This window comes from Trachymyrmex cornetzi, unplaced genomic scaffold (assembly GCF_001594075.2).
Source record: "Trachymyrmex cornetzi isolate Tcor2-1 unplaced genomic scaffold, Tcor1.1 scaffold147, whole genome shotgun sequence".
Classification (NCBI taxonomy): Eukaryota; Metazoa; Arthropoda; class Insecta; order Hymenoptera; family Formicidae; genus Trachymyrmex; species Trachymyrmex cornetzi.
In genome coordinates this window covers 5,939,324-5,951,331 of record NW_017296059.1, presented here as the reverse complement: position 1 = coordinate 5,951,331, position 12,008 = coordinate 5,939,324, and the positions used below count along the sequence as shown (strand labels likewise).

At 36.3% G+C, this 12,008-nt stretch overlaps 1 protein-coding gene across 4 annotated transcripts in view; it reads right to left on the bottom strand.

The window, feature by feature from the left end:
• Nucleotides 1-12,008, bottom strand: part of Snap25 (Synaptosomal-associated protein 25kDa) — a 51,643-nt gene that overhangs the window by 35,917 nt on the left and 3,718 nt on the right. For 3 of the 4 annotated variants that reach the window (XM_018502324.1, XM_018502326.1, XM_018502323.1), the window contains exons 2-3: nt 1,856-2,131; nt 563-604 (exon numbers count right to left, since the gene is read on the bottom strand). In XM_018502324.1, coding sequence (XP_018357826.1) covers nt 563-604; nt 1,856-1,954 — 141 coding nt within the window. In that variant the 5' untranslated portion in view covers nt 1,955-2,131. Of the gene's footprint in view, nt 1-562; nt 605-1,855; nt 2,132-2,226; nt 2,588-12,008 lie in introns of those variants that run through there. The other variant, XM_018502325.1, reaches the window with a different exon arrangement.

Below are 12,008 nucleotides of genomic sequence, written 5' to 3'. Positions count from 1 at the left end.
TCAAATTTAATCGGTCGAGGCTATACGTGTTCAACCGCTTCGTACTTGATATTACTTCACGTCTACTTCACGGTCTATTAGCCAGACCTCGACAATGCGAATTATGTGAATCGAATCGATCGGGATCGAGGTACTCGCCACTTGACCGGTTAATCGAAATAGTACTTTGCCCACCTCTCTCTGGCGCGACTCCTTTTTCTCTTTGCTGCCATTTTCATTTTCTGTTTCTCTCTTTTTAATTCAAAGCAGTTCGAGGTGGAACTCCAAGCGAGCAGTGGCGCCCGTCTTGCTGCAGTAGCGCGTATAACGATTCGTCGATAAAAATCATTCCTAGTTTACGAGACAGAGACAGGAGGAGGTTCGGGGTTGTTCGAGGGTTTTGAGGAGATTACGGGGGACTAAACGAAAGAGGGTTGCGGGAGGGTCGCTACACGGGATTTGATTCACGGAAGAATATGGGGATGGTGCACCGACACGGGATTCTCGAGGACGGTCGAGAGAGGATCGAGGGGTCGATGCGCAAGTAAAAGGAAGGAACAAATGCCGAAAGGGATAGACTCACCTCCTCGCATAGCGCCAGCATACGCCTCGTGCTCTCCAGAGACTGAAACAAAGTCGATCACGCCGGTTACCACACGTGTGACCCCGAGGAATCCCAAATGTGTTTTAAAATTTTAATTGTTCCAGAAGAGCTACAACTTTGCTATTCTATCTTGGCCCTGATACATTTTCTCACGCTAGATTATTTTTTAAGAAAAGGCACCCCCTAAATCTGAATCAGTGAATAATCACTGATACCAGTGCCAAGTATGCCACTGGTAATTGAATCAAATGTGAGATTCCTAACTTAGCTAATCTTTATTATGTGATCTAACTAACTTTGTTTTAGTGCATAAATTCAATAAATATGGTATTGGAAGATCGAAATTAACGTGCAAATATCAGTATTTTAGTTATATAATGCTCAAACATTCTTCCTTTTTTAGTTGAATTTCACTGATTATCCAGTGCTAAGTATTTGGGTAATTAGTGACTATCCACTGATTCAGATTTAGAGAGAAGAAGTACGATTTCTCTCTTTTGAATTCCAACACAACAGTAATTTTATGCTATAAAAATGTACATTGAGAGAAAAGTGTTTGATATTTGTGACTTTAATTGAATGGTAATATAATTGTGGCTATAGGAGTTTTATTTTTATTACTATTAAAATGTTAAGAATAATAATCATATTTGCAATTCTATCAAAAAATATACAGTTGGCACCGAAAAGGTCTATAAATTATAGTTCAATTATAATAATAGCAATCATTTTTTTTTTAAATACAATTTATTCGAAAAAATCGACTTCATTGTGTTATTAATAAATTAGTTATGTAAATTAGTTCTTAAAAATTATCAAGATTAAAGGATTCTTCGAATTAAGAATAATATTGATTACTTTTAGAGAAATATGAATAAGACATGCAATAATGACTTCGTGAATAAATTGCTGCTTTTATCTATCCTGAATTAATTATACATAGACAAACAAGTCGATTCAAAACGCTTAATAACGCATGAAAATTGCGAAAGATCCACGAGATGTTTCTATTCGGTAAGTTTCCGACAGCGCAGATACGCGGGAGAGGATTTTACGGTGATTTGTCGCCTTTCTATTGTCGCGGACAAACACGAGAGTTTATCCTCGCGCGATTAAAATCGGAACTCGAAGTTTCAGCGAAACTACGTTGATTTCAATCCCCGCGTCGTAAATCCTCGTGGCTGTCACATCGCGTGAATATATATACGGACATAAAATATACACATACATGTACATGTATACATACATGTATATCAATATATCTCAACTCACTTCATCCGTAGTCTGACCGGCCTTGAGCTGTAACTCCTGCAGTTCGGTGCGGGGCGGGCCGCCCTCGGCCGCACCCGCCGCTGACGTCGGTGCAGGCATCGCCGGCTGGTGTTCTGGTCACAGACCTGACAGGGGACTAGATGCCAGGCGACGGTCTTCCTCTTCTTCTCGGCGAATCTGCCTTCCCGCCTACCGGCGCCTCAGGATACCGGCGACGGTGCGACGCCGCTTTCTGGTTGTTCGCCGAGACCGGAACGGCGAATCGCTTACCGCAGCCTGCAACACGCAACCAACGAACACGAGATCAGACCTCGGTCAGTTCCGCGAGGAGAGGACGACGCGCGGTTGCACGAAGAAGTTTGTATCCCTACGTGAATACGCGGTGCGCGGTACCGGACGTGACGTTCGCCAAGACCTGGCAAAATGGAAACGCCGTCCTCGTGGAGTCACGTCTACCCAGAGACCATCCTCTCCCCTCGGGGACGATGAGGAGCAGGGTGGGAGTGACAACGTCACGTCGGAGCACTTAGAACTTTTCTCCTTCGGAGACCGCGCGACGGCGAAACCGGTAACGAATGAACGAACAAATGAATCAGCGAACTCGAGATAACGTCACCTTTCTCGAACGAGATCACGAATGGAAGCCCTCGCGAGGTGACGACGGGGTAGTCTGGAGGGTACCATTCGACGACGACGCCGGGGAGAGACTTTGCGGAATTCCGCGGGCGGATTGGCAGCCGCGCCGCGGTGTACCGGTCGTTGCGGCAAATGTATGTGTGAATTTACGTGTGTATACTGTATACGTGTATGTGTGCGGTCAGCGCGTGTGCGCGCGACTGCACACTCACACATGACGACGTGGAAAATCAATACCCCCGACCGACCGACCGACCGACCCACCGACGATGGCGTCGGGACGCGCAGACGCGACGCGGCTCCGTCGTCGTCGTCATCGTCGTCGTCGTCGACGTTTGTTCGTTCGTTCGTTCGTTCGTTCTCGTCTATCCTCTTCGGCTGACTCCCTCAACGCCGACGTGGCCGGCGCGACCAGGACAAATGATCAGCTGGTCGGACTGGGTGCGGGCAGGTCAAGAAACAGAGATGCGTTTCCCGCCGCGAATTACCGTTAGAGTGAGATAAAAGAGCATTTTAATGAGACTTTTTAGGTGAAGATTCGAGAAGGATGGAGGAGGAATGAAGTTCCCGATGCTCTTCTAGAAACGAAGAGAAAAATGCTTAATATTAAAATATCAAATATTTGAATCCTTTTATGATGTACGTTCCTTTTTTCTCCTTTCAGTTTTTTCGATCTTAACATTTATTGAAGTGAACATTATGGGCTTTTTAAAAGCCATTACCTAAGTTTAACTCTCAAGCCGTAAGAAATTGACTAATCATAATCGATTATTCTTCTCACATTCGATTGTGATTGGTCAATTTTTTACGGCTTAAGACTTAAGTTTAGGTAATGCTTATTGTAAAAAGAGCATATTAATTTTAATTCTCAATGGCAGAGCTTCTTAATCAGAATTCGCAAAAACTAATAATAAAAAAATTACTTTAACCTTTAGAGGTGGGGATCTATTTTCACAACCTTACAGAACTTTTTCTTGAGCAAGATTTATTATAACTCATTATTTTATTACATTCCCCTTGCCTCAAAATGTAACACTGTTACAGCGCCACTTTAGTGACTTTCTTATCTTAAGTAAGGGTTAAATTGAATATTTTTAAATTAAATACTCGAAAAAAAGATAGCCTTCTTCTAAAAATTATCTAAAAAAGATCGATCAAAGATATAGAAAATGAAAAAAAAAATATAGATATATATTAGTGAGATCTCAAAGATCTCTCTTATACAGGGTCTACAATAGAAGTTGTAGCGGTCGTAGATCCTAATCTTAAGTCGTAGAAAATTGACTAATCATAGTCAATTATTCTTTTCATATTCGACTGTGATTGGTTAATTTTCTACGACTTAAGACTCTACGGGTCGTATTTATAGTCGTGATTCAACTTGAGATTCGATTTGAGCTAAGTTTGAATCAGTCTTTCATTTGATACATCTGATTGATTCAAACCTAGCTCGCCTAAAATGGAGATCAATCGTGGATCGATCTACGACTATGAATACGGACTTACGATCGCTACGACTTTTATTGTAGACCCCGCATTACGTATTCGAGATTAAAAAAATAATCCTACGATATTGCAAATGGAAACAGTTGATGTTCAAGTATTAAAGTGCTTTTACATAACTCGCGAGTCGCAAAACGAAGTTCGCAAATGCAGAGACAGAATGAATATTTCCGTTTTTTCATCGCATACAGTTAGTTTTCATCTGTGTGTGTTTTGCGTGCGATGATCATCATTCTGTTTCAGCATTTGCTCAGCATGAACTACGTTTTGCGATTTGCGAATTATATAGAGACACATCAGGGTCAACAATTAAATCAAATATAGACGTCGGACACGCACGATTCAACCGACCAATAACTATCCCAGTGGGAGGTGTAAGTTCGTAACGACCACCCTCGCAAACCGCAGAGAATTCCCAAGAGGCCTGGATCTGTGACGCAGAAAACCGCGAGATTCGTATCGTCTGATGTGAACATAGACAAGCTGCATCTTGGGAAAACACTTCCGAAATACGATCAGAATCAAGTCACTAATTTGTGGTTTCGGATCTGTCTGGAATAACCGCATCGAGGTGCAAATCGATCTCGAATTTCTGTGTGGGCGAGACGCATTATTTACAAAATAGATATATCGTTAAAGGGACGAGGCGGAAAATGAAAATAATAACAATGCAATGACTAACACGGCCTGTTATTACGAGTACACCAGTGGCAATGTAACGGATGGCGGTGTAATCTATTGGCCGGCTTTGTCCTTGCCCTCGAGGAAGTTGGCGGGCTTCCAGGTTCAAAGGTACCTCGTCATTGCACCGATCTCGGCGTTGCTCGTTACGATCACAAACGACACAATTGGAAAACCAAAATAGAATCAGCTCGCCGTCGATAACCGTTAAAGCCAATTAAATAAATGCAAATAATTGTAATAGTAAAATGACTTTTTTTATTAAAAAATTCACGCGCAAATAAATCATGTAAATGTATTCGAACAATAATTCTAATTCTCCGTCAAGTTGCGGACTTTAAAGGAATCCTAAAGCCATCTGTATTACCGACTAAATCATATAATTTTTATATAACAAATATTTTTTTTCTCTTTCACAGATTCGAAAATCCTTTTTCAGGATTAAAGTATACGCATTAATACGTGTTTGTGAGGTAAAGTTTATGCCGAGAATGACTAAAAATTTCGATATTGATATATTTTTGAGTATAAAAATGAAATGCAAATATTTCGAATTATGAAATACATATTATATTTTACCTAAGAGTACAATAAAATGTATTGAGTATTTTACGATTTAATCGATTTCTATGTTTATTTATAAACATATTTTCGTTATTTTGTGTACAACAGTTTTAATGTGCACCAGTGCGCACTGAGTGCGTCCAATCGAATTCGCTATTAGTGTAACATGGCGTCTCAAGCTGTCAAGTCGTGACAACATTGACTTGATACGAAAGTTTTGCAAACTGTACTTACGAAATAGTAATCCACAAACACGTAGTTTGCAAGAACAAATAACGTCGAGTTCTTAGAATTAGACTTAGACGCTTTATCGCGATGAATTTATTGTACGAAAATTGACACGAACGTGCGACTGCGTGTATCATAGGTTGAGATATTGATGTGGTAGTATATAAAGATATGTAGGTGCGCTGGAAAAACAGCGACCTCTGGTGACTTCGTCGGAGTCCGAGCTTCATTTTAGGATCACTTTAAAGTTAAGGTTACCGTAAAAATTTTCAAAAATAGAACTTATCGCCAAAACCCGTTTCGGAACACACTAATTTAACTCGAAGAGAAAGAATTTTCTCTTTGTAAAAATATTTTAAAAAATTTCCCTCATCTTTAGAGAATTTTTATATATTTAGATATTTTTTACTCTCAAGAATCTTTTAGGCCGTTATTATTTTCGGTTTGCGATTCTTTACTTAAATGATTTAAAGTAGTGCTCGGAAACATCAGACGATTTGACAGTTCGAATCTCAAGTTCGAACGTTAAATAGTTCGTACTGAATGTATGTTCGAACTATTTTAACCTACTTCAGAGCTGAGAGAAAGTTCGAATTTATTATATTTCGAACTCAGACATCACAAGTTGTCCTCAGGATCAACCTGAATATGTCCAGGATGACTCAGGATATTTGTAGGGCGATATCAATAAATATAGGAATTTAATTTAAATTTAATATGCATATTCAATTACAGTCAGTTATATATATTGTGACGTTATTACACATGTGTAATAACTTTCCTAATATGATGGGTTAAAAAAATCGAAAAATTTTTTTTATGTAAAAAAGACGTTCGAGTGTAGTAAAAACGAAAAAAATTATTTCTAATAAACTAATATGCTAATTGTGCAAGTAAATCTTTACGTCGGCTTGTGCACAACGGCTTTTAAGTGCACTTTAAAATATTAAACTATAAGAAATTGCAAAAATAAATAAAATCGATTTTTAATTTTATAAAACAAAACGTGAAAATATTCGTGAAAAACTGATCTTTTATTTCCAAGGCATACTATATTTGTTTACTGTCCGTACCGTCCGAATCTTCGGACATAACGAATTGACAATTCATACTGATCACTGCTTAAGCTCGAACTTTTCGAACTGTCCGAAATATTCGAATTAGATGCTCATTTTTTTTCAACTTTGAACTATTCGAATAGATCGAATATTCAACATGTTCGAATCTTTTGTCTGAGCCCTAATTTAAAGCTTGCAGTACTCACACTGGAGAAAAATAAAAGAACAACGGGACCTTGATTTTATCTCACCGTTTCTTCTAGTTCTAGGTATACGGTTCATGAATTATGATAACAGCAAAACGAGTACAGATGCAACAAACGAGGTCAGCAGACTTCAGGTTTTTCCATAACTTACAAGAAAAAAAAGGGGATCATTCACGCAAGCCTGCGGTATTCAAAGAGGCGATCCCCAAAGGATTACGCGACGGTAATTGGTGCATGGTCGCGGCGTCACGATAGGACGACGTCATTCCTATAACCACCCACGACCTGGGTGATAGGAACACGCAAGTGGGTGGTGGAGGATACTCTAAATGACACGTGTGCGGTCGATCGTGCCGCAACGTGCAACGACGATGCAGCTATCTGGATGCACTTGCACTGCAGTTTGTTGCACGCGGTGCAGGCTGTTAGTGCTCGGAGCAGGAGAGAGAAGAGGAAACTCACGCACAGATAAAACTCGCGATAAAACGATAAAAATAAAAGTCGAATGCTTTATCCGACTCGTTTGACTCGTTTGACTCCAAAGAGAGAAATGAAGAATAGAAGGATTTTAACAGGTTTTTATCCGGTATTCGCACAGTGGAAATGAATCGCTTTCGACGGTTACAGCAGACATACCGCGAGATGGATTTTATTACGACAGTTATACTCGTCGTTACACACAAATGTTACAAAAAGTGTTACCTTTTTGTTGGATAAAATTTTTTTGTAAAAATTGATGTTGAAAGTAACGAGAGTATAACAACGTCGTATAACATTTTGTAGTAATACAGATGCGATTTATACCGCAATAAAAGAGAAACATAAATCTTATTCGTAAAAAAAAGTCAACACATGGCTACGATAACGTTCATAATCGCGGCACGCATTCGTCATGTAAATGGAACGATGACGAGCGAGAAAGAACGGAACTTTATTTTCCGCTGCTGAGAAAGTTATTTCCTTCGGAGCGAAGTGAAATTGCGCATTCCTTTTTTCGTTTTCCTTTTGGAAATTCGTTCCGGCGCGGTGACATATGATTGCCACACTACGTTTTAATTTGTCTGGTCTGGCAGTTGACAGGCAACGAAAGTTTGTGCGTGTCCTGCGGCTTCAATGAGCATCGATTTATCTATAGTTGCGCAATATTACAAAAGGTGAAATTGCTATCTAATTGCAATCTTTATTTTGTCATGCACTGCTGATGCAATCGGAGCATAAAAAATCACATTGTTCCTCGTCGTTTATGTTACAGAAAGAACGTTTTTGCAAAAGTATTTAAAAAACAGCTACACTGGAAAAAATCCTAAATTAAAAAAGTTATTTGTTTGAATAATTCTAAATAAATATATATGTACCAAACGCAAACATATATTCATTTAATACAAGAATCATAAATATGATTTAACTATCATTTTTTAATTTTAAGTGAATATTTATTTACAGGAAGTAAGTGTTTAGTTAGTATTATTCAAAGAAGTATGTATTAAGATTAAGTAATTTTTTTTAGTGTGACTGAAGATCTAAAAATAATTATGTTGGATTAGCAACAAAGTAATTATGTAGAATGTTCAAGCTGATTGTTAAAACTGTTTAATAACAAATCAAACTAACCAAGACTCCTTAAATCGAAGAATTGGAAAGAATAAGGGCACTAGGAGTCAGGCGCAGAACACGTTGTGCCTGACTCCTGTTTAATTATACTTAGGCGTTCTGCACAATTATTTTGGTAATAGTCCAACAAAATTATTTTCAAACCTAAATCTAGCAAAATTTTAGACATTTCAGTAAAATCGGTCTTTTCGTTCCACATTTTCCATCAAATATTGAAATCAATTTATTTGCGCGGAAACAGAACCAGGCAACGATGTCTCTAACTATATACAAATTGACTTTCTGAAAAGCGCGATCTATTGCATGTTCAACCATCGCAATTATTTTTAACGAGTCATTTCGTAGTTAATCGTAAATTGATGCAATTCCATTGTAATACTTTGCTAATAACGCTGGAAAGACATACACCGTGTTTATCTCGCGCGATATTGTCAAAAACAGGATCAGAGGAGTAACAGTGGAATATGGTAAGGGAGTGAAATTATCGCGGTAATTATATTTGCGGTAGATCCCGCCCGCAATTTATACTTCCCCTGTCCTCTCCTCAGTCGTCTATTGCCTTCGTACGTAACAATAGCTGGTAGCTTCATTGTGTATGGGGGTGATATAATGGGTCGAAAGTATTGCACAAGTTTAGATGCCGGGACAGATACGGAAGCATCTCTATAAATACAAAAGGATAAATGAAAAAATCAATATTTTTATATCTATTCACACGCGCGTGCACGTGAGTCACCCATATTCGTGTCACCTGTAAGAAGAAACGGCACGTAATGTGAAATAAAGGAAAAAAAGACAGTCGTAATCTTTTTCTTACTCATGAACTGTAAATAACAAGATACTCAGGATACGAAGTCCTCCGCCAAATTTACATAGTAAAAAACATTTCTAACTTGTGTTGGAAACGGTCCACTCAAGTCCTTGTCAAAATTTTGTGTTAAATTTTTAACATATTTGAATGTCAATTTATAATTTGATTATGTTATCTAAAAAGTTTGTGTTAAATTAATATGCAACATTTCTTAGAATCAAAATAACACAATTTATGCGTAAATGAACAAATAATATAAAAATAATGTATTTTAAAACGTAAATTCTAAGATGAATGAAATACGTGTTAATTTAACATAAATATTTATTTTACTAAAAAAATGTTTCCACGATTTGTTTATAAACTACGTCAGTATTACCTTTTTGTGTTTATTTTTCACAATAATATTTATGTTATATATCTTCTATTATTCTTGTGTTAAATTAACACATAAAGTGGATCGTTTGGGACACGTAAATTGTATTAAATATAACACAAATTTTCCAACCGTGTATTTATAACAGTTAAAATTAACAGTCGATTTCGCCGTCGTTTTATTATCATTTTGCGAAAATGAATATTGTCTCTATTTTAACTTGAACTTTCATTCCATACACTCTAAAAAAATATTTCATACAGTCGAGGAAAATAAATAAACCGAGACGTAAATAGTAAAGAAATTTTTTTATAAAAAGATACGTACTTCGAAAAGTAAGAAAATTCATTTAGGGCCGTCTTTATTCCATCTTCAGATAAACAATTTATCTATTGGATAAACAAAAGAGTAAAAGAGTAAGAGCATAAAAGAGAAAGAGAGTAAAAAAGTGAGCTGAATTTACCGAAAAGTGAAACAATCCAGCCTTAATATTAAAGAAGCCTCGTTTTATTCTAATCTTTCGGGCCAACAGCAAACATAATTTACTTGTAAGAGTACCCACGTGAACGGTCCTATGAGATTTGATATTGTTTACTTGTAAGATTACCTTACGTCGACAATCGTCTAAAATTAAACTGCCACGCGTATAACGCACAAAGGGACCAGAAATTATTTGTATCCGTGTAATATGCATATTTTATCTCATTTCCATCGCAAAAGATGCATTTCCATTGTATCTTCAACTTAAAAGCGAACCTGCGAAAACAATCTGGTCTCAATTAATAATAGCTGTAATGTAAGTAAGCTACGCGTGATTAACATAAGGATAATACGGTCTCGTAAAATAACAATAACGAAATTAGCTGTTTTAATTATAAGCGGATTCAAGCGTGCAAAACTACTCAAAGCGAGGGGGTAACCACTAGCTAAAATATTGTCTCACAGATTACATGAAATCATATGATTTCATCTGATTACAAATAATTATTTTTACTACATATGAAGTCATTTGGTAAAATATACGAATTTATTTAATATTATACAATGATTTATCGTGGTTGCATATGTAATTATCGGATTATACATAGAGATTTCATATGAATTTTATAATGATTTCGAGGACTCTGTCCCACGATTGCATTAAGTGGTTACCCCCTTGACTCAAAGTGCATAGCTTTATGATCTTGAGTTGACTGTAGATCTCACTTGCTAATCAATCTCGCGAAAATGCATACTGAATGGAGCCAGAAAACCAGTCAGGATACACGACAAATATCAAACTTAAATGTCAATAATCGAACTCTACCGTTGCGACTTGTCAATAACGTGGGTGGGAAGTAGGGATGAACGATATTTTAAATATTAATATTTTTGGACTTTTTTCGCGATAATTTGTCTTTCGATATTGACATCTATCGATATTTGAACAAAAATATCGAATTTCCGATATAGGGGGTGCGTTTTATGCTTACATTTGTAATAAATATCACTTGTCTTTATTTAATATTTAATAGACAACAAGGATGAATTTATGTTTACAGCGTGTGAGCGTAAAGACGAAACGCGCTCCACGCCCTCTTTTAATTATGTATAAGCGCGTGTTAGTTTAGTACGGATTAAAATTGGATTGAAACTTTCATTACTTATCATAGGTCATAGGTCATACTCATTACTGTAAGAATGTATAAGATTAGAATCATATATAATAAGTAAATATAATAAAAATAAAATGTGTAAATGTATATATATATATATAAAATATAAGATATATATACAAAATAAAAAATAAAATGTATATATGTATGTATATATTTCAATTAGTACTATATATAATATCTATATATAATATACTGTAGTTTTAATAAAAATAATTTTAAAAAAATTCAGATTAGAATAGTTATTCAAAGAATCGATGAAATAGCCTCAAAATGATCTGCAACCGTTATTTTTGCAAAAAGATCGATTTTTTGTGCATCGATATGCGTATCAATATGCATATGCGCGTATTGCTTAAAAATAAAAATATCGATAACAGTAATATTGCATATTATCCAACCAATATTTTGATGTATCAATATTTCTGTTTACGATACATTGCGATATGAAATATGGATATTTTTTTCTATATATATCGCCCATTCTTAGTGAAAAGGTAAAATTCGAAAGCAGCAAGGAAAATGTACGTTCTGGATAAACAGACTCACGAGTGAGATTTATAGATGAAATGTCAAACGTATTAAATTCTGAAAGAACTAATTTTTTTAAATATAATGTTCTTTGCAATTAAAAATCCTTTTTATTCTGGATTTTTGAAAATATTTTCTGTTATCCCCACGTTAGACAATTTGAAATTTATGCTAAAATTTAGAATAGAATTCTATTTACAAGTTTACGTGCCATGTAACATGAAAATCATTGAAAAATTAAAAAATGTGTGAATGTAAAGTACATATTAACATTGTATATATATATATATATA